General features: G+C 36.2%; 1 protein-coding gene and 1 pseudogene across 9 annotated transcripts in view; one reads left to right on the plus strand and one right to left on the minus strand.

Moving 5' to 3' along the window:
* Positions 1-27,770, minus strand: part of DNAH12 (dynein axonemal heavy chain 12) — a 230,699-nt gene that overhangs the window by 175,677 nt on the left and 27,252 nt on the right. For 7 of the 9 annotated variants that reach the window (XM_032323076.1, XM_032323075.1, XM_032323060.1 and 4 more), the window contains 12 exons: positions 23,649-23,838; positions 22,010-22,082; positions 21,026-21,184; positions 20,595-20,790; positions 17,667-17,855; positions 16,829-16,985; positions 16,114-16,205; positions 14,091-14,269; positions 12,583-12,718; positions 2,579-2,704; positions 1,415-1,549; positions 488-681 (listed from right to left, as the gene is read on the minus strand). In XM_032323076.1, coding sequence (XP_032178967.1) covers positions 488-681; positions 1,415-1,549; positions 2,579-2,704; positions 12,583-12,718; positions 14,091-14,269; positions 16,114-16,205; positions 16,829-16,985; positions 17,667-17,855; positions 20,595-20,790; positions 21,026-21,184; positions 22,010-22,082; positions 23,649-23,838 — 1,826 coding nt within the window. Of the gene's footprint in view, positions 1-487; positions 682-1,414; positions 1,550-2,578; positions 2,705-12,582; positions 12,719-14,090; positions 14,270-16,113; positions 16,206-16,828; positions 16,986-17,666; positions 17,856-20,594; positions 20,791-21,025; positions 21,185-22,009; positions 22,083-23,648; positions 23,839-27,770 lie in introns of those variants that run through there. The other 2 variants (XM_032323080.1, XM_032323078.1) reach the window with 2 other exon arrangements.
* On the plus strand, positions 8,078-8,678 carry LOC116578656 (annotated as a pseudogene).

The raw sequence follows: 27,770 nt of genomic DNA on the forward strand, positions 1-27,770 counted from the left end.
CTGGAACGCAAAGGAGGACTTAGAGATTCTTTAGGCTATGCTCTTCATTTAGGAGAAACAACTATGGGCAAGAGCAATTAGCAGTTTTTCTCAATCACATAGGTAGAGCTGATGGTAGAGAAAAGATCAACACCATCATCTTAGCCATGCTGCATGTGCTAAAATATGTATCAGAGTATAAATGGATGACTAAAAGTAGCCAAATGAAATGCAGATTTGACTTCAGAAATATTAGTCAACTTCAGTAACTGCATAAAAAAGTGAATTAGCTCTGAAAAACCCAAGTGAGACTTTATAAATTAGTAAGGTCAGGTGCTACTTTAGCACCAGTTGGCATTTCTCCTGTAAGACAGTTGGTTCTCTTTCCAATAGACGAACATGTCCTACTTTTAAAAACTTAGCCAACAGCAACATCAAAAAATCACTATACATCTTACAAATTCTTTTACATAACTTGCTTAATTTTTATTACATTACCAGAAATTACCGTTTTTCTGTTCGTTGCCACTTCAGAACAAGATTGAAAAACTTCTGATAGGGCTCAATGTTCACTTTCAATTTATCCAGTTCAGGATACTTTGTCAATTCCCATTTGAAAAGTTCCTCTTCTTTATTAATAAACTGAACTGCTTCCTCAGATTCCTGAATACGTTTCTGTAGTTGCCTTACATCTGTCACATACTGAAAGCAAATAATTTTTTGTCTTAAGAAATATCCAAGTAGTGTTATAAAAAAAATAAGATTATATGACACTGCATAGGTTGTATCCTTGCATTACACTGCAACTTTATTTTTTTTTAAGATTTTATTTATTTGAGAGGAAAAGAGAGAGAGCATGAGCAAGAGGGAGCAGCCTCCCAGCTGAAGAGGGGGACCAATGCAGGACTCGACCCCATAATTCTGGGATCATGGTCTCAGCTGCAGGCAGACACTTAACCAACTGAGCCACCAGTCACCCACACTGCAACTTTAAATATCAACTTTACAACACTACTATGATATGAAGCAAAAGATATGGTTCCATCTATTTTACAGATAGAAAACTAAGTCACAAGAAAGATCACATAAATAATACAAGTTCCAGGCCTAAGAGTCGGACCCCTCTTTGCCATAAGTATGTTTTTCGGGGCGCCTGGGTGGCTCAGTGGGTTAAGCCGCTGTCTTCGGCTTGGGTCATGATCTCAGGGTCCTGGGATCGAGCCCCGCATCTGGCTCTCTGCTCAGCAGGGAGCCTGCTTCCTCCTCTCTCTCTCTGCCTGCCTCTCTGCCTGCTTGTGATCTCTGTCTGTCAAATGGATAGATAAAATGTTTAAAAAAAAATAAGTATGTTTTTCTATATTTTTCAATGTATGCAAAAATATTCAGTATTAATCTACAAGCCTATCAGAGCTATTTTCTTCTGTGTTTATCATACCTGTTGCATGCGGTCCAATTCTGCAAATTCTGTAAATTCTTCCATGCGCCGTGATTCCTTTTCTATTTCCAAAATCAGTTTCTCTCTCTTGGCAATTAGCTCATTTTCCTTTTTATGTTTAGCATTCTCAATGAGCTTTTTAAAAGACAGTTTGATCAGGTTAATTATTTTGTTACAAAGGAAACTTAAAAGTCAGAAATTTGAATGCTTTCTATGGTAATAAAAAACACCATAGAAGTAAAAATGAGTACAAAAAATGTAACACTAATATAAAAACACAAAGAAATAATAAACCACCCAGAAAATTTTTCCTAGCTCTCTGAAATGACCTTTTATATTAATTAGATACTTTATTTAACAAATGCTGGGATAACAATAGAAGCTACCTCTTACTGAGCACATGCCATGGGTCAGGAACTACCTAATACCTTACTTACATTAGCACTGTAGTTTAGTTTATTAGTTTATTATTATTAGCTTGTTATTAGTTATTATTATTAGTTTATTATTTTTTATTACTATTTATTTTTATTATTATTTTATTTTTATTAATATTTATTACTATTATTTATTTCTATTTATTATTATTATTATTACCAGTTCAGAAATGAAGAAATTTAGGCATATAGAAATCAAGAGGCACGTCCAATGTCACAAAGTCAAAAAGCATAAATCTGCACTAGAACTTTGGTTTATCTGACTTGTTTTTTTATTACTATATCATCTCACTTTCCACTTTAGGAGAAGCTGGTTTACACTAGAACTTTCCCAAAATCTAAATTATATTCAATCTGATATAAAATTCTGAATCTGCTACTTCTTTTCTGATACTGGACCAGTTACTTAACTTCTCTGAGACTCACTTTTCTCATCTATGAAATGGGGAAATAGAAAGGCCTGGGATTTTTGCAGGTATTATATGAATTACTAACTGCAAAACACTTAAGGCAATGCTTACTATTATTACCAGTCTATAATAGTTCTGACCTCTTTAATGTCTGTCTCACTTCTCACCAGACCCTGTATTAAGCCCAACAGCCTGTTCTTAATCTGCAGGACCATAAACACCAAACTCATATTGACAGATATAATTTTTAAAGATAGATCAAATAAATGTGCTTAAAATGTCAGAAGACAAAAATATATACTGAAAAAGATATTTACCTCATCATTTTCATCAAAGATGGGATTAATTTTCCTAGGCCACATAAGGGTAGCTGAATTTAAAGCTAAGTCTTCTTGAGAAAATAGGAAGACATCTAAAAAGTAACTCATTCGGCGTTTGGATTCCTACAAAAAAAATTCCAGATATAATACACCAGGTAGAAAAACTAAGGCATGGAAAAGAGAGGAACCAAAAATTTCTAATACTCTAAACAATGTTTTGGAAACATGTCATGTTTATGAGGGCAGAACCAAACTCTTACTACTTGTAATTTATACAATGGTATATGTAAACATCCCAAAAAAGTCTTCAAGCAGAGAGAGTCAATTATCATATGGTTTCACTTATTTGTGGAGCATAACAAATAGCATGGAGGACATGGGGACTTAGAGTGGAGAAGGGAGTTGGGGGAAATTGGAAGGGGAGGTGAACTATGAGAGACTATGGACTCTGAAAAACAATCTGAGGGTTTTGAAGGGATGGGGGGTGGGAGGTTGGGGTACCAGGTGGTGGGTATTATAGAGGGCACGGATTGCATGGAGCACGGGGTGTGGTGCAAAAATAATGAATACTGTTATGCTGGAAATAAAAAAAAAATTAAAAAAAAAACTATTAAAATGAAGAGAAATAAAAAATATATAACATTTTTACTTTATTTTTTTAAGATTTATGTATTTATTTGAGAGGGAGAGAGAGCACACACACACACACCTGAGGGGCAGAGGGGCAGTTAGAGAGGGACAGAAATCCTCAAGCTGACTCCCTGCTGTGCACAGAGCTTGACTATGCAGGGCTTGATCCCAGGGCCCTGAGAGCCAAAATCAAGAGTCAGCCACTTAACTGACTGAGCCACTCAAGCACTTCAATATACAACATTTTTAAAGTTAAGGTTTTTAAAGAAAAAAGAAATTTCAAAATTAAGAAAAAATCCAGTGATCAATATGAATTTATATATAACAAATTTTATATTATAGTGCAACATATAAAATAAATATCCATAAGTCCATAGTGATGTAAATAAGTAATTGAATAAATTAATAAGGGGCAAAGGAGATAAATCTCCATGTAGAAGAATTCCAAATAAATTATGTAGCTACTCTACTCTGGGAGAATGTTAACTTCCCAACTCTGACGTGTGGGCAGCAAATAATGACTTCCTTCCAGAGAGGACATTGTGGAAAGGGAGAGAAAAGAGTGGAGAGACCTGATAAATGCTACTTCAGACTGGTGATCAAGGTCAACATCAATAGTGGAAGTCATGGTGATAATATGTACCCTTGATATGATGTGATGAAAATGGCATTTACCTTTGTGATCCTCCTTCAAACCACTACCTCAGTTTACTCATGAGAAAAACATCAGATGAATTCCAAAACAGGGCTACCCTCTGATATACCTGACCCATACTTCTCAACACTACCAAGGTCATTAAAAACAAAACAAAAGAGGGGGAGCCTGGCTGGCTCAGTTGGTAGAGCATGCAACACTTGATCACAGGGTTGTGAGTTCAAGCTCATGTTGGGTGTGAAGGTTACTTAAAAATAAAACAAAACAAAATGTATCTGAGAAACTGTCAGAACCAAGAGGAGACTAAGAAGTCACAATTAGATATAATGCAGCATCTAAGATAGGCTCCTGAAACAGAAAAAGGATATTAAGTAAAAACTAAGAAAAACTGAATAACTTGTGGACTTTAGTTAATAATGTATTGATACTAGTTTATTAATTGTAACAAATGTACCATACTAATGTAAGATGGTAATAACGAGTAAATTGACTTGGGGGAGGGGCAACAGGGACTATGTAATATAGGAACACTCTGTACTATCTGCTCAATTTTTTTTAAAGATTTCATCTATTTCTTTGACAGAGATCACAAGTAGGCAGAGAGACAGGCAGAGAGAGAGGAAAGGAAGCAAGCTCCCCACTGAACAGAGAGCCTGATGTGGGACTTGATCCCAGGACCCTGGGATCACGACCTGTGCTGAAGGTAGAGGCTTTAACCCACTGAGCCACCCAGGCGCCCCTATCTGCTCAGTTTTTATATAAATCTAAAGCTCATCTGAAAAATAAAGTCTATTAATTATTTTATGAGTTAATTATATTTTGGGTGCCTGGGTGGCTCAGTCATTAAGCATCTGCTTTCAACTCAGGTCATGATCCCAGGGTCCTGTGATTGAGCGCCACATGGGACTCCCTGCTTGGCAGGAAGCCTGCTTTTCCCTCTCCCACTCCCCCTGCTTGTGTTCCCTTTCTTGCTGTGTCTCTCTCTGTAAAATAAATAAATAAAATCTTTAGAAAAATAAAAAAATAAATATATTTCTGTATTCAGGTAATAAAAAGATTTAAAAATTTAAAGATATCATTTAATATAACATTAAAAGATATTAAGTACCTGAAAATTTATCTTAAAAAGATGTGTACAACCTCTACAGAGGAAATTATAAAATGCTGAGATATTTAAAGAAGAGGCAAATAAATAAAAGAGATATCATGAATTAGAAGTATATATGTATAAATGTGCCAATTCTTTTTTTTATGTACCAATTCTATTTAATGCATTCCTAATTAAAATCTTAACAGGATCTATAATGAACTCCTCAAACTCAACACACACAAAACAGACAATCATATATCAAAAAATGGGCAGAAGATATGGACAGACACTTCTCCAATGAAGACATATAAATGGCTCTCACATACATGAAAAAATGTTCATCATCACTAGCCATCAGGGAGATTCAAATTAAAACTACATTGAGATATCACCTTACACCAGTTAGAATGGCCAAAATTAGCAAGACAGGAAACAACATGTGTTGGAAGGGATGTGTAGAAAGGGGAACCCTCTTATACTGTTGGTGGGAATGCAAGTTGGTACAGCCTCTTTGGAGAACAGTGTGGAGACTCCTCAAGAAATTAAAAATAGAGCTTCCTTATGACACTGCCATTGCACTACTGGGTATTTACCCCAAAGATACAGATGTAGTGAAAAGAAGGGCCATCTGTACCCCTGTTTATAACAGCAATGGCCATGGTCGCCAAACTGTGGAAAGAACCAAGATGCCCTTCAACAGACAAAGGGATAAGGAAGATGTGGTCCATATACGCTATGGAGTATTATGCCTCCATCAGAAAGAATGAATACCCAACTTTTGTAGCAACATGGACGGGACTGGAAGAGATTATGCTGAGTGAAATAAGTCAAGCAGAGAGAGTCAATTATCATATGGTTTCACTTATTTGTGGAGCATAACAAATAGCATGGAGGACATGGGGAGATAGGAGAAGGGAGTTGGGGGAAATTGGAAGGGGAGGTGAACCATGAGAGACTATGGACTCTGAAAAACAATCTGAGGGTTTTGAAGGGGTGGGGGGTGGGAGGTCGGGGTACCAGGTGGTGGGTGTTATAGAGGGCACATATTGCATGGAGCACTGGGTGTGGTACAAAAATAATGAATACTGTTATGCTGAAAATAAAAAATAAATTAAAAAAAAAAAGTACGGGGTGCCTGGGTGGCTCAGTGGGTTAAAGCCTCTGCCTTCAGCTCAGGTCATGATCCCAGAGTCCTGGGATCGAGCCCCGCATCGGGCTCTCTGCTCAGCAGGGAGCCTGCTTCCTCCTTCTCTCTCTCTGCCTGCCTCTCAGCCTACTTGTAATTTCTGCCTGTCAAATAATAAATAAAATCTTTAAAAAAAAATAAATAAAAAATAAAGTACAAAAATAAAATTTTAAAAATTTTTTTAAAAAGTAGAAATTTTAAAAAAAAGTAGAAATTAAACAAGTTATTAGTATGTGTACCATTATCACTCTTGAATTAAGAGTCTGTGAGGGCATTAAAATTTGCAATTTTAAATCACTTTAGAGTTGCCAATTAAACTTCATACATTGGGGCAAAATGTAAATAGAATATAGCCTGTTAACAATTATTAATATAATATCAATGCAAATGCAAGCATCAGAATAGTGAATGTTAGCCTTATCCACTTGTGTTGATACATAGTGTTGAATATATGACTTGTCTTTATTATAGTCTCCCAGAAAATTGAATGCATTATTGAGCAACTTAATAAAGAACAAAAGAATAAAAAAAAATCTTAACAGATTTTTGTGGAATGAGAAAACAGATTCTAAAATTTATATTAGAAAGATCCTAATTCTCAAAATTTATTATGTTTTTTTTTAAGATTTTATTTATGTATTTGACAGAGAGAGATCACAAGTAGGCAGAGAGGTAGGCAAAGAGAGAGGAGGAAGCAGGCTCCCCGATGAGCAGAGAGCCCGATGTGGGACTCGATCCCAGGACCCTGAGATCATGACCTGAGCCTAAGGCAGCGGCTTAACCCACTGAGCCACCCAGGTGCCCCAAAATTTATTATCAGTTTGAGGCAATCTCAACCCAAATCCCAAAACGCTATTTTATGAAATGCGATAAGCTAATTCTAAAATTGATATGAAAATGCTAAGGGTCAAGAACAAGCAAGAAACTTGGTGAGGAAGAATGGGAGAACATGCTTTACCAGGTATCAAGACTTAGTATTGCCAGAATCAGACCTATAAATCAAGAACAAACTGATGGTTGCCAGAGGGAAAGGGGTGAGGGGAAGGGCCAAATGGGTGTAAGGGATTGGGAGATGCAGGCTTCTAGTTATAGAATGAATAATCATGGGAGTAATGGGTACAGCACAGGGAATACAGTCAATGATATTGCAGGAGAGTTATATGGTGACAGGTGGTAGCTACACTGTGGTGGGTATAGCATAATGTATAGAGATGTTGGATCACCATGTTGTATGTCTAAAACTAAAGTAACATTATGTGTCAACTACACTCAAATAAAAAAATAAAAATTAAAAACTAGTGGCTTAAAGGGGGAAAAAGATGTATTATTGCTATTACAATTAAGCTGTTGTAATTAAGTCAGCGTGGTATTGATTCCAGGACAGATAGAAAGGCCAATGGAACAGAACAGAGTGTCTTAAATTAGATCTGCATAAATATGGACACTTAATACATGATAGAGGTGGCACTGCAGAGCAGCAGGGAAGGGACGGTCTCTTTGATAAACATATAATTGCTCATCTATGTGGAAAAATAATTAGGATGGACCTCATGTCATTCACAAAATTAAGATTCTAGGAAGACTGAAAACCTAAACCTGAAAGGCAAAATTAGACAGGTCTAAAAAAGAATACAAGAAAAAATCATCATGACCTTTGGGAGGGAAAGATTTCTTAAACAAGACACAGAAAGCACTAGGTATAAAAGGAAACACTGGGTGGCTCTGCCAGTTAAGTGTCTGACTCTTTATTTTGGCTCAGGTCATGATCTCGGGGTTGTGAGATCGAGCCCTGCATTGGGCTCCATGCTTGGCATAGAGCCTGCTTAAGATTCTCTCCCTCTCCCTCAGTCCCTCTCCCCCATCTCTCTTTTTCTTTCTCTCCCTCTCTCTCTCTTTCTCTAAAAAAAAGGGGGGAAACTCCTCCATTTCTCCACCATGGTGGATCAAGGTGAAAAGGAGAACCCCATGTGGGAATTTTGCATCTGCAAACTTTGCTTCAACATCTATGTTGGGGAGAGTAGAGACAGACTGACCTGGGCAGCCAAGATGCTGGAGCAGCTTACAGGCCAGACCCGTGTGTTCTCCAAAGTTAGATACATTATTAGATCTTTCTGTGTCAGGAGAAATGAAAAGACTGCCTTGCCATCCACTGCACAGTCCGTGGGGCAAAGGCAGAAGAAATCCTGGAGAAATGTCTAAAGGTGTGAGAGTATGAGTCAAGAAAAAATAACTTCTCTGATATTGGAAACCTTGGCTTTGGGTCCAGGAGCACATCAATCTGGGGATCAAATATGACTCAAGCATTGGTATCTATGGCGTGGTCTTCTATGTGGTGCTGGGTAGACCAGGTTTCGGTATTGCAGATAAGAAGCACAGGACAGGCTGCACTGGGGCCAAACACAGAATTAGGAAAGAGGAGGCCATGTGCTGGTTCAAGCAGAAGTATGATGGGATCATCCTTCCTGGCAAATAAATTCCCATTTCAATCCAAAAGGCCAATAAAAACTTTTGAGTGAGAAAAATAAAAAATAAAAAAGGGGGGGGGACATTATTCCATTTAACTGCATTAAAATAAAGGATTTCTCTTCATCAAAAAACACCACTAAAAAGTTAAAATAAATCAGAGTAAAAAAAAAAAGGATGCTTACTAATAACATCTTCAAAACTACTACACTAAGCAGCACACTTAAAAAATTTTGTGTATACTTTATCATAATTAAACAAACAAAACAAAAACAAACAAACAAACAAAGCCTCTTACAAATCAATAGAAAAAGAGGGCACCTGGGTGGTTCAGTTAGTGATTACCTTCAGCTCTGGTCATAATCCCAGGGTCCTATAATTGAGCCCTGTGCTGGGATCCCTGCTCAGTGAGGAATCTCCTTCTCCCTCTGCCTTTCCCCGTGCTTGTCTGTCTCTCTCTCAAATAAATAAATAAAACCTTTAAAAAAAGAAAAAAGAAAAAACACAAAACCCCAAAGAAAAATAGGTAAAACCATGTAAAGACATTTCACAAAAGAGGAACTCTGAATAGTCAATAAGCATATGAAAAGTTTTGGAAAGGAGGAGGAGGTCAATAACTAAGAAAATGACAAGATTGAAAAATTCACCTCAAAAAAAGAGAACAAGAGGCAGTACTAACTGCCAGGAACCTACTCAGTATGGATACAAGTAAGATGTCAGAACCAGAGTTCAGAGTAACAATTATAAAGATACTAGCTGGGCTTGGGAAAAGAAAAAAAAAACAACAACATAGAAGACAGTAGAGAATCCCGTTCTGAAGAAATTAAAGAACTAAAATCTAATCAAAGTGAAATAAAAAAGGCTACTAATGAAATGTAATTTAAAAATGGAGGCTTTAACTGCTAGGATACATGAGACAGAAGAGAGAATTAGTGAAAATTAGTGATAAAGAAGACCAAATGATGGAGAATAAAGAAGCTGAGAAAAAGAGAAATAAACAACTACTGGATCATGAGGAGAGAATTCAAGAGATAAGTGATACCATAAAGCAAAACAATATTAGAATAATTGGGATTCCAGAAGAAGAAGAAAGAGAAGGGGGACAAAAGGTATATTGGAGCAAATTTTAGTTGAGAACGTCCCTAATCTATGGAAGGAAACAGTCCAGGAGGCATTCAAGTCCAGGAGGCACAGAGAACACCCCTCAAAATCAATAAAAATAGGCCACCTTAATAGTGAAACTTGCAAATCTCAGAGACAAAGATAAAATCCTGAAAGGAGCTCAGGACAGGAAGCCCATAACCTACAAGAGTACAAACATTAGAATGGAAGCAAACCTATCAACAGAGCAGGCCAGAAAGGACTGGAATTATATATTCAGGGTCCTAAATGAGAAAAATATGCGACCAAGAATACTTTATCAAGCTAGATGTCATTTAAAATAGGAGATTAGGGGCGCCTGGGTGGCTCAGTGGGTTAAGCCTCTGCCTTCGGCTCAGGTCATGATCCCAGGGTCCTGGGATCGAGCCCCGCATCGGGCTCTCTGCTCCGCGGAGGGCCTGCTTCCTCCTCTCTCTCTCTGCCTGCCTGCCTCTCTGCCTACTTGTGATCTCTGTCTGTCAAATAAATAAATAAAATCTTTAAAAAAATAAAAAAATAAAAAAAAATAAAATAGGAGATTAAAAATATTCCAGGACAAACAGAAACTAAAAGAATTTGTGATCACTAAACCAGACCTGCAAGAAATATTAAAGAGGATCTTTTAAGTGAAAAGAGAGCCAAAAGTAAAATAGACCAGAAAGGAACAGAAACAGTATACAGAAACAGAGACTTTATGGGTAACACAGTGGCACTAAATTCATACCTTTCAATAGTTACTCTGAATGTAAATAGGCTAAATGCCCCAGCCAAAAGACAGGGTATCAGACTGGATAAAAAAGCAAGACTGATACGCTGTCTGCAAGAGACTCATTTCAGACCCAAAGACACCTCCAGATTGAAAGTGAGGGAGTGGAAAACCATTGATCATGCTAATGGATATCAAAAGAAAGCTGAGATAGCGATCCTTATATCAGACAAATAAGATTTTTTTTAATTCTTTTTTTCTAAAGATTTTATTTATTTATTTGACAGACAGATTACAAGTAAGCAGAGAGGCAGGGTTTTCTCTGAGCAGAGAATCTGAACTCTCCACTGAGCAGAGTCCGATGCAGGGCTTGATCCCAGGATTCTGGGATCATGATCTGAGCCGAAGGCAGAGAGAGGCTTAACCCACTGAGCCACCCAGGCGCCCCCAGACAAATAAGATTTTAAACCAAAGACTGTAGACTATTGTCATATAGTCATATGTCATATGTTATATGTCATATTGTCATATGTTACCTTCACAGTATAAAAAATATTTTTAAAAAGTATAAGAAAAGTGTTCAAATTCTTTTGTTTCAAGAAAATGCAAATTAGGGTGCCTGGGTGATTCAGTCAGGTAGGCATCTGCCTTCAGCTCGGGTCATGATACCAGGGTCCTGGGATCAAGCCCCACGTTCAACTCCCTGTTCAGCGGGGAACCTGCTTCTCCCTCTCCCACTGCTGCTCCCACTGCTTGTGCTCTCTCTCTTGCTGTCAATTAAATAAAATCTTTAAAAAAAAAATAAAATGCAAATTAAAAATACAATGATTTCTACCCAACAGAACAGAATTTTTTTCTTTTTAAAATTCCAATTAGTTAGTATACAATATAATATAGTTTCAGGTGTATAATATACTAATTCAGTAATTCCATACATCACCCTGTGCTCATCACAACAAGTACACTCCTTAATCCCCATTACCTATTTCATTCACCCCTCCCCACTCACCTCCCCCCTTGGTAACCATCAGTTTGTTCTCTATAGTTAAGAGAACAGCCTAGCAAATTTAAAATATCTCATAACAGGAAGCATAAGTAAGGGTGTAAAATAATAGGACTCTTAGGCACTGCTGATAGGAGTATAAAATTGGAACTACTTTAGAAAAGAGTTTTGCCTTAGCAAGTAAATGGGAAAGTAAATACATGTTATAATGCCTGGGAGAAATGCATGAATATATATACTAGGATACAGGTACAGAAATGTTCCCAGCAGCATTGCTATTAATAGCAAATATCCAGAACAATAAAACTAAAATAACAAATCATTACATGTATAATAGTGAATATAAGAAAGCAATGAAAATTAAGAAATAAGAGCATTACTAACATAATGTTGACAAGATTCAAAAGAATAGAAACAGTATGACTATTTATATAAAGACCTAAATGAGATAAAAATTAGTTATATTGATTAGGAATGCATATTTAAATGGTAAAACTCTACAGAAATGCAAGGAAGTGATTACTATAAAAGTCAGGATAGTGTTCACATCTAGGAAAAAGAGGAGACTGTGATGAGCTTCTAATGTGTTGGCAAGGTTCTATTTCTTCCCTGGGTGATAATTATGCAGTGTTTATAACATTTTAAATTACACAGTTTATGTTTTATGCAATTTGGGGTAGGTGTGTTATGTTTCATATTTTAAACAAAGAATTATAGTACAACATAAGTGAATGGATATATAATCTTGTGCTGGGGAAGGCATAAGCATACCAATAAAGGCAGAAATCACAGAAGAAGGAAAAAATTTTTAAGACCATCTTGTTTGAGGATGAACACATAGTTGGTGAGACTAAGGAATAAAAATGTGTGATTACTGTAGAAACCAAGGGGAGACCTCTAGGGGAGAGAGAGAGAAGCAGTTATGATCAGAAGGTCACATACAGAGGGATTCAGGGGTACAGGCAATAGCCTATTTCTTACCTTTAGTTATGGCAATATAAGTGGGCACTTTAAAACTTATGTGTTTTTATGTTTTACACAATTTCAATATGTTTATCATATTTTGAAATAAAAAGAAACTAATTTAAAATATGTAAATTTAAAATATGTAAATCAAAAGATTCTTACCTTGATCCGTAAAACCAACTCTTGAATCCCTGTAGTCCGGGCTTTTTCTACATAAGATATCAGATCCATCATCTCTTCTGTTGTCTCAGGGACTTTTAATGCATGCTCTTTAATTGCTTCAAATTCACTGCAAATACTGATATAATACTCTGCTTTACTATGGTTATGGTAATTAATACTATATTATACTCAATACATTTTCATGTGGAAGTTATATTATATTAAATTTTTTTCTGCTGATCTCTTTAACTCTCTTGAATACCCAGTTAAGTAAGCAGTGTGAGACAGAGCATACTTAGGAATGCCTTTCTGATTCCAAAGCACAGGATTTCCTCACATTGCTTCTGGGAAAATAAACATACTAGCTAATATTGATTGAGTACCATGTTCTTTACAGAAGTTACAAACTAAGATTCTTTGGGAGCCAGACAGGCAACAAATAAGTTAAATGAGTTGGATGATGAGTTGCTTGTGCAGTGGATGAACCAACCAAAGGACACATTCCCTGCGTAAAACAAAAACTGCTTCTCAGCTCCATTTACCACTGAAGGCTCAACATGGCATGGTCTTCCCACACTTTCAAGAAAAGTAAAAGATCTGGAGAGTGAGTGTGTGTGTGTGTGTGTGTGTGTGTAAAATCTTCTAATTTTGAAAGGTTGATAGCCAACTGAAAGTGTGTCTGAACAAAATGAAACACAGCATGAGGCAAATAAAACTATTTGCAAGACCTATTCAGACAGCAAACCACTGGTTTGTGAATCTGGTAGGCACTGCTGTCTCTATTTTATAGGTGACGAAAATAAGCTCAGTGACACAAGTAAATACTGGGGTCAGGAACAATCCCTGATCTTCCCAATATCACTGGAAGTCTATAGGTCCTCCATTGTCATGCAACCTGTATCCAAACACTGGTTTATTTCAATTTCTTTTTTTTTTTTTAATAATTCTGGGTTGCCTCAAAACAACTCTCACATAGTATCAAGCAAAAACCAGACCATTGAAACTACAAAGGAAACTTCTTAGGAGGCAGCTATGAGGGGCATCTGGGTGGCTCAGTCGGTTAAACGTCTGCCTTCAGCTCAGGTCATGATCCCAGGGTCCTGGATCAAGTCCCCTACTAGGCTCCCAGCTTGGTGGGGAGTCTGCTTCTCCCTCTGCCCCTCCCCACCACTCATGCTCTCTCTCTCATTCTCTCTCTTGGAAAACTAAATAAAAATGTTTTTTAAAAGGAAGCTGCTATGAAGAGAAAGTTGTAAGTACTTATATTTTCATCTTTTTAAAAAATTTTTTTAAAGTTAGTTAATTTATTTATTTATTCATCCATTCATTCATTTTAAGTAATCTCTCTACACCCAATGTGGGGATCAAACTCACAACCCCAAGATGAAGAGTTGTATGCTCTTCCAACTGAGCCAGCCAGATGACTCTTATAGTTTAAACAAGAGTTATATTAGTAAAATATTTCTTTTAGCCCTATAATTCTGAGTTTACCAATTACTTATACTTACCTTTCATTTTCTTTTCTATGTTTTGAAGCTATGTCATTTAATAATATGTTTGCAAAGGTTTTCGCTTTGTTTGTTAGGCCTATCTTCAAATCTTCACAATCCAAACGCACCATAGGGAAATGAACCCACTGAGGCAAAAGCATTATTTCTGAGGCAAGACTGAAAAATCTTTCTATAAACTTAAAATTAAAAAAAAACATTTAAAATTCAGATCCAAGTATATTACTTGCACAGCTAAAAACCTTCAAAGCAAAGTACAAACTCTTGAGCAAATATCCCCTAAAATTGTCCCACATGGCTCCAACTTACATTTCCAACTTCATATTCTAAATCTGTCATGTGTTGCATTTCTGTGTTAACTGCTCTACAGCTGTTTTTGGTTCATTTGATAGTCTCTGAACACCCCTAAGCCCTTTTGGTCTTTGTTCATGTTGCAGTCCCTCTCTTCTCCACCTATAAACATTTACTTCAAAACCCAGCTCACTTTTCACTTCTTAAAGAAACCTTCACCAATCTGGGGCGCCTGGGTGGCTCAGCGGGTTAAAGCCCCTGCCTTCAGCTTAGGTCATGATCCCAGAGTCCTGGGATCGAGCCCCAAATCGGGCTCTCTGCTCAGTGGGGAGCCTGCTTCCCCCTTTCTCTCTCTGCCTGCCTCTCTACCTACTTGTGGTCTCTCTTCCGTCAAAATAAATAAACAGAAAATCTTTAAAAAAAAAAGAAAGAAAGAAAGAAAGAAAGAAACCTTCACCAATCTTCCAAAGCAAAAACAATCATTCCCTCGTCTTTGCTTCCACAACACTTTGTTCACATTTCCATTCAAGTACTTATCTCCACATATCATCTTTGTTACTCCTATGTCTGGCTTCTAGGACAAATTAAAGCTCCTGAAGACAATGTGTATGTATTATTTATCTTTATGCCACCAAAATCTTGCTAGGTGTCTGAATATAATTGTTGAAGCAATGAATGAATAAATAAATCACTAAAGAAATTATTTGGTGTGGCTATCAGACACATGAAAAATGTTCATCATCACTAGCCATCAGGGAGAGTCAAATTAAAACCACATTGAGATACCACCTTACACCAGTTAGAATGGCCAAAATTAGCAAGACAGGAAACAACATGTGTTGGAGAGGATGTGGAGAAAGGGGAACCCTCTTACACTGTTGGTGGGAATGCAAGTTGGTACAGCCTCTTTGGAGAACAGTGTGGACACTCCTCAAGAAATTAAAAATAGAACTTCCCTATGACCCTGCCATTGCACTACTGGGTATTTACCCCAAAGATACAGATGTAGTGAAAAGAAGGCCATCTGTACCCCAATGTTTATAGCAGCAATGGCCACGGTCGCTGGAAACTGTGGAAAGAACCAAGATGCCCTTCAACAGACAAAGGGATAAGGAAGATGTGGTCTATATACACTATGGAGTATTATGCCTCCATCAAAAAGGATGAATACCCAACTTTTGTAGCAACATGGACGGGACTGGAAGAGATTATGCTGAGTGAAATAAGTCAAGCAGAGAGAGTCAATTATCATATGGTTTCACTTATTTGTGGAGCATAACAAATAGCATGGAGGACATGGGGAGATAGAGAGGAGAAGGGAGTTGGGGGAAATTGGAAGGGGAGGTGAACCATGAGAGACTATGGACTCTGAAAAACAATCTGAGGGTTTTGAAGGGGCAGGGAGCAGGAGTTTGGGGGAGCCAGGTGGTGGGTATTAAGGAGGGCACGTATTGCATGGAGCACTGGGTGTGGTGCAAAAACAATAAATTCTGTTATGCTGAAAAGAAATGTTTTAAAAAATGCAAACAAACAAAAAAAAATAAATTATTTGGTGAACATATAAGCTTAATAAAATCATATTCTGAGTAAGAAATTCCAATAACTTTAATTGGAGCATTTACTTTCCAGGAAAAAAAAAACCCTAATTAAAAAAAAGAAAGTACAAAAATAAATAAATAAAAATAAAAAAAGAAAGTCAAAGGCATTAATGAAAAACAGAATTACCACTTACTTCTGTGTATTCATCAAAAGTATGATCTTCCGCCTGAAAAGTCTCTATCATCTTATCTGCAGTTCCATCAAGAAGCCAATTGTATTTTTCAACTGAAAATTAATAACCTAATTTAAATTCAATAATAAGACCCATTCAAAATAAAGTGCTTTTTGATATGATTATGGAAAGAAGCAGACTATTTAATCAAATATTATTAATGGAGAATGAAATGTATTAATAGGGATAGAATAAAATAAACTTAACTGGAAAACCAGGTTAAATATGGCATTTTAAAATAAAGATAATAGTGTATGCATTGATCTTACAATAACTTAGAGGTTCAGATAAGCCAATTAATAGAAGATTTTGATTAAGAAAATGTCAAATAACTATCTTGACCCATACACACTTAAAGAGACTGTAGAACGAGCTGCAGTCTCTTCAAAACTATTCTTCAAAATTATCTTAATTTAAACCTTGATTTAGCTTTCTCCTTATTCCAGCATCTCTTCTATCTGCTTTTTTGCTTTATTACTCTAATCTTGTTAACATTCACCCTTTGGACTAAACAACAGAATTCAAGTTTGATTCTGCCAAAAGCCATGCCAATGCTGACTTCTGGCTCTTCTTACTTTTTTCATGACATCCCCAGACAACCAAATAGCTAATTTCCACCAAAAATAAAAGTCGTATTCTTTTATAAGAGGTGTAATATTACATATATGATATATACCGTATGTCTCATAATGTTTTCTTGCGCCTTCTAAGTTATGATGTATTGCCAACTTCAGTGTAGTAAGAGCCCATTCTAACACATGTTCAGGAAGTTGTGTGTCAAGATTTACAGTTGGTGAAGTTCCTGATAGCCAAGAAGGAACTGTTTGGACATTCTAACAAAAATTAAAATGACAGTTTATGAAATAAATATCTATTCAATTTGTCTAGACATCGATCTTATACAATATTTTTAAACATTCTGTTCAGATTTCAGTGGTCCAAAAAAAGATAACCTAATGCAAAATCATGATTTAAAATTGTATAGTTTGAGGCACCTGTCTCAGTCGATTGAGCGTGCAACTCTTGATCTCAGGGGTGGGGAGTTTGAGCCCCATGTTGGGTGTAGAGATTACTTAAAAATAAAATCTTAAAAGTAATAAAATAAAATAAAATTGTATAGTTTGTAGTATAATATAAAAACTTGAGTTAGTTTTCTATCATTCAACAAGTACTTATTGAATTACTATAATGTCTAAGTGATTCTACTAGAAAGTAGATAAAACAAACATGAGAAGGATCTAGTCCTTAAGAAGCTCACAACTATGTAGGGAAGATGGAATGGGCACATAAATATCAATTCCTAATGGTAATAAAAGTTCTAAGAAGGAAAACAACATTTTTAGTCAGGGAACTTTATCAAAGAGAAAGCACTTTCTAATTTAAAATTACTTAGAGGATGGAAATAAAACAGTTGTAATATTTTATGCACATGTTCACTTTATGGTTTCAACATCATTTAAAATTTTGAAAGAGACTCATATAAAGAAACCAAGTGCATAAGGATGGCAGAATACCTGTAGAGCTTCAGTTATCCGCTCTACCAAACCCAAAACAACATCTTCCAAATCTTGAAAGGTAGGATAAAATTCCATTTTATCATCATCAAATGTTAGTTCCATCTTAAATATTGGCAGCCCACGTTGATCTTCTTGGTCAAAGAGTTTCACGAATCCTTCTACAGTTCTCTTTAAGAAATCCTTTAGCTGCATGATATCATAAATTATTACTTTAGAATGTACAAATCCAACCTTTAGTTCAAAATCGGTGAGCTATTCTCTACAATTAAGCTATTCTATCAGTCCATTAAGTCCTAAAAATTTTCTTCATTCAGAACAATATGTTCCTAATAAGTTTTGTCTAAAATAATAAATAGAATAATATATACAAACTTTAATTTTTTTTGAATAGCAACGATCTTAATATGGCAACTAGAATTTCCCACATTCTTTAGTCATTCTTTCCCTGACACAGAAAACATTTCAGAAAACTAAACAGCATGGTGAAGACTAATGGGAGGAGAGGCTGGACACCTGAGGGTGAGGATGTTATGAAGGGACATGCACATGAGGTGAGGGACAGTGGTATGCTAGTTATCTCCTAGTGTCAACTATTAAATATTCAAAACTTCTATGAGCCAGTTACTAAACCTTGGATGACTAAAAATCACCATGGTGGGAATATTTACACCAGGAAATTGGCAAACACTACAAATTAGGACTTTTCTTCCCAGCCTCAACACCAGATTTCCAGCACATCACTAGGTGAGGGTGAAGCTACTGGAACTTCAAAATATGCACAGTAAGTTACCAAAGGATAAATAATGTATTCTTTTTTTTTTAAGATTTTATTTTAGAGAGATGGTGGGGAGGGGCAAAGGGAGAGAGAATCTCAAGCAGACTCCACACTGAATGCAGAGTTGGACCAGGGCTCCATCTCACAACCCTGAGATCATGACTTGAGTTGAAACCCAGCATAGAATGTTCAACTGACTAATCCACCCAGATGCCCCCAAATAATGTATTCTTATGTAGAAACCAGCTATTGGAAATTTAGCCAAGCAGATAAATACAGGTCTAAAACCATCTTCAAAATGTTCTTCATCTCTACTTCTTATCAAATATAGTTCTCTGAAGAGGATAAAGGTAAAAAGGAAATATTGTATATTAATTACAGGGTTATATACTAGATATTAAATATGTCCTTTTAAGGCTTTATTGAAAAATTTATGGAATCTTTGGAGATATTTTCTAAAAGGGAAAGGTTTTTTTTTAAAGATTTTATTTATTTATTTGACAGTGAGAGAGATCACAAGTAGGCAGAGAGGCAGGCTGAAAGAGAGGCGGGGAAGCAGGCTCCCTGATGAGCAGAAAGCCCAATGCGGGACTTGATCTCAGGACCCTGAGATCATGACCTGAGTCGAAGGCAGAGGCTTTAACCCACTACGCCACCCAGGTGCCCCTAAAAAGGAAAGTTTTTATTCAAAATTATTTTTTTTAACTGTATTCCCACAATGGTAAAAATTTAAGAAGCCCATAAATATAAAATTAATATAAATTAATATTTTCTTTAAAGATGATCAATTCCATTTCAAGTCAAGATTTTACTAAGGGAAAAATGAGAATCAACCAACTTGTGATTTCATATGTTCAAAAATGTATTAGGGTAGTTCTTTGTTAATATTCTCCAATAAAGCTGTGGATAATAGTTCATAGACTTTCAGCATGAGCCCAGTAATCATTTATAATATTGACACATACTTCTAGATTTTCTTTTCATTTTAGATTGCTTCAGATATTGCTTCAAAAATGAAGTATTTTTATGCTAAACTAATTTAAATTAAAATCATGGTAAAAAAATTTTCTTACTTTATTTCAAAATAATTACCTAGCATTATGTCTAAATAGAATCTTATTTAAAATAATAAACTAAAACATCAGTTTTAAATTCAACACCCCAAAAATGAATGATCCAATTAAGAAATGAGCAGAAGACAAAGACATTTTTCCAAAGAAGACATAATGAAAATATGCTCAACATCAAGGATCATCAGAGAAATACAAATCAAAACTACAATGAGATATCACCTCACACCTGTCAGAATGGCTAAAATCAAGAACATAAGAAACAACAGCTGTTGGGGAGGATGTGGAGAAAGGGGAATCATGCACTGTTGGTGGAAATACAAACTGGTGCAACCACTGTGGAAAACAGTATGGGGGTTCCTCAGAAAGTTAAAAATAGAACTACCCTACAATGCAGCAATTGCACTATGAGGCATTTATTCAAAGAATTAAAAAATACTAATTTAAAGGGATACATGCACCCTGATGTTTATAATAGCATTGTCTACAACAGTCAAATTATGGAAGCAGCCCAAGTGTCCATAGACAGATAAAAGGATAAAGACAATATGGTGTATGTATGTGTATGTATATGCATGCATGTATATATAGTGGAATATATACATGATAGAATATTACTCAGCCATAAAAAAGAATGAAATCCTGCCATTTGCAATGACCTGGATGGACCTAGAGAGTATAATGCTAAGTGAAATAAGTCAGTCAGAGAAACACAGATATCAGATACCATACAATTTCACTCATCTGTAGAATTTAAGAAAAAAAAATGAGCAAAGGGGGGTAAAAAGAGAGGAAAATCAAGAAACAGACTCTTAACTATAAAGAACAAACTGATGGTTGCCAGAGGGGAGGGGCGTGGAAGAATGGATTAAATAGGTGATGGGGATTAAGGAGGGCACTTGGCAGGATGAGCACTGGGTGATGTATGGAAGTGTCGAATCATTATATTGTACATCTGAAACTAATACAATACTGTATATTAACTAACTGGAATTTAAATAAAAACTTAACAAATAATAAAGTAAAATAACAAACTAATCTTATTAACATTATTATTTCAGATGTATAGAACAAATTTACCTGATTTGACATAAGTGTGGAAACACAGTTATAGAATGCATCCAATTTTTCAGGTTTGATGGCATCTAGAGTTTCCTTCTTGGTAAAAAGACTTATAACCTTTGGATACCATGTGCTCATTATTTTCTCTTCTGCCTTTCTAGCTTGTATTGATAGATCATTTTTCAGTGATTCACAATCAATTGGCCCTTTAGCTCTATTTATGAGAAAAGTAAAAATGATTTAAAGCAAATGATAAATATTGGTCTTCATACACAATTCTTTAAAAATAAGATAAAATTTTTTAATCTAAAGAAAATTTCACAAGATTTAACAGTTTTAAAATGTATACAGTCAAAATGTAAAGACTCAAGTAGGAGACATTCAAATCTTTTTTTTTTTTTAGGAGACATTCAAATCTTAAGTGTTAATTAATAAATAGGAGATTTTACCTAATCCCCGTTAAATCTAGCAAAACTGAATTGGAAAATGTCGTGTAACCAAGATCCAGCAATATTTTCATAGTTGGATGAACAATGTGCAAATTAGCTGATATTTGATTTCTTGTCTGCACATAGCTGGAATGCCAAGGATTAGAATAATCCAGTCCTCTGGAAAAGCAAAACACCATATCAAACAGGATTCAAACAGGCTCTAAATTTTAGGAAGTAAAATTATGACATGGAATTAGTATAAAGCAAGAGAAGATGAAAATATGGTCAGCAATGGAAGATTTAGGAGTCATGAATGTAATAAAAATGCATCAAGATCTTGAAAGCACATTATCTTCAGAGAGGACAGAGACCACCTGTCTGATGAGCAGACTGATGAGCCAGGAGGGAGTGCCCTGCTAACTTCCACTGTGTTCTGGCCCAGTTAGTTACCTTGGGTAGAGATAAATGAACTCAGTCCTTGAGACTGGAGAAAAGGGATGAAGAAATCTGTCTGGCATACACCAAAGATTACTTAAGGCTAAGTTAACCTAAAGTTTCTGTAAAGGTCCCCCTAATTGTGTAAACAGCAAATAGACAAGTTCAGATCAAGGATAACTTTAGGGGAAAAAAAAGAACAGCAGTGTTATTTTTTAGATGTATTCAAAATACCTTTGAGCTTCACAGTTCTAGACTTAAACGTAAGATCAGCTTATTTTCAATCTGTTATAAAAACCTAGATGCAATTCTGTTTTTAAAATAACTTACTGGTGCATCTGAGAGTCTCAGTTGGTTGAGTCTCCAATTCTTGATTTAGGCTGGGGTCATGATCTCGGGGTTGTGGGAACAATCTGAGCACTGGGCCCCATGCTGGGCAGGGAGTCCTCTTGGGATTCATTCTCTCCCCTGCCCCCCGCCTCTCCCTCTGCTCATGCGCGTGCTCTCTTTTGCTCTCTCTCTAAAATAAATAAATAAATCTTTAACTAATAATAATAATTTACTCACTCAGGGGATTTAGGTAAAGGGCCTCCTTCATCTTCAAGCCATTTAACTGGAGGTTTCACAAGAACACTCCTCACTAAAATACATATATGTATTAATATTTATTGAAAACTTTGCAAGTCCTACTCAAACAAAAGTTTATAACTTTTGATATTGAAGAATATAGTTTATTGAGCATTAAAATGAGTAGAAGAAAAAATTCCTTTATTTGAAAAAAAATCAAGTGCTTGGTACTAGTTTGGTATTATTTTGGGTGTGAATTCAGATAGAGTAAAGCTTTAAGTTTTGGGGCTTTTTTGCATTCTATCTACTAAAAGGCCACTTAAGAAAACTTATTCCAGGGGCGCCTGGGTGGCTCAGTGGGTTAAAGCCTCTGCTTTCGGCTCAGGTCATGATCCCAGAGTCCTGGGATGGAGCCCCACATCGGGCTCTCTGCTCAGCAGAGAGCCTGCTTCCTCCTCTCTCTCTGCCTGCCTCTCTGCCTACTTGTGACCTCTGCCTGTCAAATAAATAAATAAAATCTTTAAAAAAAAAAAAACTTATTCCAGGGACACCTGGGTGGCTCAGTCAGTTGAGCATCTGCCTTTGGCTCGGGTCATGATCCCAGGGTCTTTGAATCGAGTCCCTCACAAAGCTCCTTGCTCAGGGGGGAGCGTACTTCTCCCTCTGCCTGCCACTCCCCCTGCTTGTGTGCTCTCTCTCTCTCTCTGACAAATGAGTAAAATCTTTAAAAAAAAGAAAAGAAAAGAAAACCTATTTCAATAAAAATTGCAAATGTTAAATCTCTAATAAACTTCCCTAAATACAGTAATATTTTTAATAATTCTGTAATCAGGGGCGCCTGGGTGGCTCAGTGGGTTAAAGCCTCTGCCTTCGGCTCAGGTCATGATCTCAGGGTCCTGGGATCGAGCCCTGCATCGGGTTCTCTGCTCAGCAGGGAGCCTGCTTCCTCCTCTCTCTCCTGCCTGCCTCTCTGACTACTTGTGATCTGTCTGTCAAATAAATAAATAAAAATCTTTAAAAAAAATTCTGTAAACAATATAACTATACCCATAAAGACAAAGAGAAAAATCAAAAAGTTATTAGCTAATAAGCACATAAAAATTACACAAAGTTCCCTTGAGTTACAAAGATTCTGACCAGATAATAAGCTCAAAATAAAAACTTTTTTTAAAGTAGATTTCATTTTTTTAAAAGGTATCTCTACACCCAACGTGGGGCTTGAACCTAAAACCCCAAAATCAAGAGTTGCACAGTCTACTGACTGAGCCAACCACGTACCCCTCAAAATAAAACTTTAAATTAAAATAATATCTAAGGGGGCGCCTGGGTGGCTCAGTGGGTTAAAGCCTCTGCTTTCGGCTCAGGTCATGATCCCAGGGTCCTGGGATCGAGCTCCGCATCGGGCTCTCTGCTCATCAGGGAGCCTGCTTCCCCCTCTCTCTGCCTGCCTCTCTGCCTACTTGTGATCTCTGTCTGTCAAATAAATAAATAAAAATCTTTAAAAAAATAAAATAAAGTAATATCTAAGAAATACATATAGCTAAATACATAGATATTTATTATTCATATTTCTACTTTTGAATAGGAGGGGTGGAGAATAAAAGTCAAAGAAGCTTGATGTGTGTTAAATGCTACTTACCCAGATACCTCTTCATGCTGTTTTCAAAGTCACTTGACACCTCACTTATGAGACTATTCATGAGTTCTTCTCTTTCTTTCCCTTCCTTTAAAGACTCAGGTATCAGCATTAACATGTGATCCAGCCATTCCTGCTGAATAGGTACTATAGGACTGCTTTCTACACACTGCTTCATATAAATATAGTTTAACTGAGAATATAATAAGAAAAAATTAGGTGTTCTTTTTTTTAACATCTTAATTTTATTTTTTTTTTAGTGTTCCAAGATTCATGGTGTAGTATTTCAGTGTAACTCCTGAGCTCTGTCTATTCAAGACAACATTTTTTTCAGAATAGAAGTATTCTGAAAAAATAACATGTTTTCAGAATAAAAACCTTTACCCAAAAGTATGACCTATAAAGAAGCCCTTTTTTTAAGTGCTCAGTTTATATTTATTGAATGAATAAGAATTAGAAATTGGGACCAAAGAGTGGGCTAAGGAAGCTGGGTGTGCCATGTGTTATCCACTCAAACATTGAAATATTTAGCATTAATCCACTAAACAGTCAGAAATTGGCAACTATGAACCCTAGCACAAAGGTACACAATTGATAAAACAATCAAGCATGACAGGAAACAACACAATAAATTATGGGTGAATATTATTAAATATTTTAGAATATTTAATCAAACTGATTATTTTAAAATATTACCAAGGTGGTTCCCCTCCCCAATCTGCATGTTACACTTGAGAAAACTAATCTTGTGATAATCCCTTCACTCAAACCAGGGTTGAAGCCTAAGGTTTTCTGTATTAAAATACATATAAATGCAAATCCATCAGTATCTTAAACATACAATATAAATGAATTAGGTTGTCTTTAATATTTAAGAGTGTACTCTGAGTTTAACATGCAAGCTTGCTGGGACTTTCTGAATGGGAATACAGTATTGTAAAACAAAAAATAAATAATGTCTCATCTAGGGAAAAAATATGACCTTCTTATGGGCAATATGTGTGTGGTTTAAAAGGAGAACAGAATAATGGTTAAGAAAAAAGAAAGAGGAGAAAAGACTATAGGGTGTGGATAAGAACAGAAATGTAACAGCTAAATGAAACCAGAAGAAACAGAGAGGGCCTCCGATACAGCATACCCAAGTGGTGGGGCAAGAACAGAACCAATTTAATCTGGAGGGAGCCATGAGCATAGAGTAAGAACTAACTGGTTACCTCCAGGATAGTATGAGATAATTACAAAAACAAATTGATTTAGGCAAACCAGAGCCTCAAGCAGGAAAGGACCCTGGTTTCCTGGAGACGAAGAGAGGGGACTGAAGGGAATGGAGAGCCTGGGGTAGTAGAACAAACAGAAGTTCATAGCCTCAAAGGTTTCAAATAGGGAAATCTAGAGAGTAACAGGAATTAGGAAGAGGAGAAAGGGATTATTTAGAACATTTATGTTGGGCAAAGGGCTCTAAGCAATTTGGACCTCCACTTCTGATGGACATCAACAACACAAGCTGGTGTCCCTGCATTTCATGTCATGGTTCCATGGCTAACCTGTGATCACAACCACTCTGCACCCTGGATGAAAGCAGTCAGGGCTGGAGGAGAGAGCCCTGCCAAGGAAGTGAAGGCAGGGTGGCAAGACTAGAGGTTCTTCCCACTGGACCCTACGTAGTGGCAGCCAAAATGGATTTCTAGCAGGTAACATATCATATACTTCATAAAAGGAGCTTTATAGATGAATATAGATGAGGGAACTAGGTACAAAATGCAATCCCTCAGCTTTTCATACCTGGAAGAATAAATCATGCTCTCTGGAGCCCTCATGTATGAACTATAAATTCACTGGAAGTCAGGTGTCTGGGCAGGAAAACATTTTGCTTTGGCTTTTCAAAGAAACCATTTTATATTACTCTTTATTTTTTTATGAATTCTTGCCAAATTAATGTTCTCTGTATACTTTCCATTTTCTCAAGGCAAAACAAAGACCCTTTGTTTAATTTATTATTCCTCCATTCAACAAATATTAATCCAATAAATATCTACTCTTCCAGGAAACAAAACAAAGCTCCTGCTCTCTTGGAGAATATATTCTGGTATAATAGCAGCATAATTTTATAAATTCTCCCATAACAATAAGTAATCCAACAAAAATAGACAAGAACAAACAGAAAGATAACACTTAATCTTGGTAAAGATATTTTAACATGAAAATTTCAGTTTGTCTCAAAATTAATTTAATGTAACCCCAAGAAAAATACCTGCATACATGCTTATAGAACTAGACACACTGAGTCTCAAGTTCATGTGGAAAAATAAACATGTGATAATAGCCAAGAAATTCCTGAGAAAGAATATCTACAAGGGAGAACTAGCCTTAGGAAACATTAAAACATATTATAAAGTCTCTCTAATTAAAACAGTGTGGTATAGGAGCCTGGATAGACAAACTAGTGGGGAAAAAAAGAAAGTCGGGAAACAGGCCCAGTATGTAGGAAAATATAGCATATGACAAATGTGGTATATCAAATCAGCAGAACAAAGATGAAGATTTTAAAAAATACTTCTGGACAACTGGATAGCCATTTGGAAAAAGAGAAATTTAATTCATACCTTCCACCATACACAAGAGCAAATTCTAAATATATCAAGAATTTTAATTAAATGATAAAAACTACACAAGGACAAAAAATGGATAAATTCTGCTGTAATTGAAGGTAGAGGAAAACTTACTAGGTATGATTTAAGTTCCAGATACAAAAAAGAAAAAATGACTGACAAATTCTGACTACATAAAAATTAAAATATTTTCATGGCAAAACAAGTCACAATAAAAATGACCAAAAGACAACTGGCAATCTGGGACAAAATATTTGCAACATATATCTCCAAGTATAAAGAATGTTTTAAAATGTAAGGGATAGATGAAATTTGAGGACATTATGCTCAATGAAATAAGCCAATGACAAAAAAACAAATATTATATAACTCCACTTATATGAGGTATCTAGGGTAGTCTGATTCATAGAAACAGACAATAGAATGGTAGTTGCCAGGGCCTGAGGGAAGAGAGAAATGCGGAGTTGTTTAGTGAGTACAAAGTTTCACTTTTACAAGAGGAAAGGTTCTGGAGATACACAACTATGTGAAAAAACACCACTGAGCCATACACTTAAAAATGGTTAAGATGGGGACGTCTGGGTGGCTTGTCAGTTGATCACCCAACTCTTGGTTTTGGCTCAGGTCATGATCTCAGGGTTATTGATCAAGCTCAGCACAGAATCTGCTGAGATTATCTCTTACCTTCTTCCTTTATCCCTCCCCCTGCTTCTGCATCCTCTCTCTCTCTTTCAAATAAATAAAGAAAATATTTTTTTAAAAATAGTTAAGATGATAAACTTTATGTTGTGTGTATTTTACCAGATTTTAATTTCAGGGAAAATAAGACCAAAATCCAAGAGAAAAACGGGAAGAAAATATGAGCCAACATTCTGCAATAAAAATGTTATGAAAATGGTTCTTTTTTTTTAAATGGTTCTTAATTAATGAAAAATACCTACTCCTATCATAATTAAAAGAAAGCATACTTAAACTACCCTGAGATACCATTTGTAACTTATCAGACGGATAAAAAGAAAATAAAAATATGACCCTCACATTCTGTAGTGAGATCATGGGAAAGAAACACTCACAAATTGCAAGTAGGAACGTGAAAGCAGGGGGTTCAGAAGTGAATTACTGTTTCATGCCTGGCTACCTATTTTAGACTGTAAGACAGTAGAAAGTAAAAACTGTGGATGAAGAGTGAGGATGCTAAGGACATACACACAAATATGCCCTGCAATTCACCCAGTCTCATGTTAAATGTTCCTGAATGCTTTGTATCAGTTGTTGTATCTAGTAAAGAGGCAAAACACAAAGTCTCCATAAAGGTTGGGAGGGAGGGAGAGAGGGAGAGAGGGAGGGAGGGGAAGACAGGAAGGGAGAGGGAGGGAGGGAGGGAGGGAGAGAGAGAGGAAGGAAAGAAGGAAGGAAGGAAGAGGGAGGGGAAGAGAAGGAGAGGGGAGGAGGGAGGGAGAAGGATAGATAGAAAGAGAAGGAGAGAGGGAGGGAAGACCGATAGAAAGAAAAGAAA

Source organism: Mustela erminea, chromosome 1 (assembly GCF_009829155.1).
Source record: "Mustela erminea isolate mMusErm1 chromosome 1, mMusErm1.Pri, whole genome shotgun sequence".
NCBI classification, from domain to species: domain Eukaryota; kingdom Metazoa; phylum Chordata; class Mammalia; order Carnivora; family Mustelidae; genus Mustela; species Mustela erminea.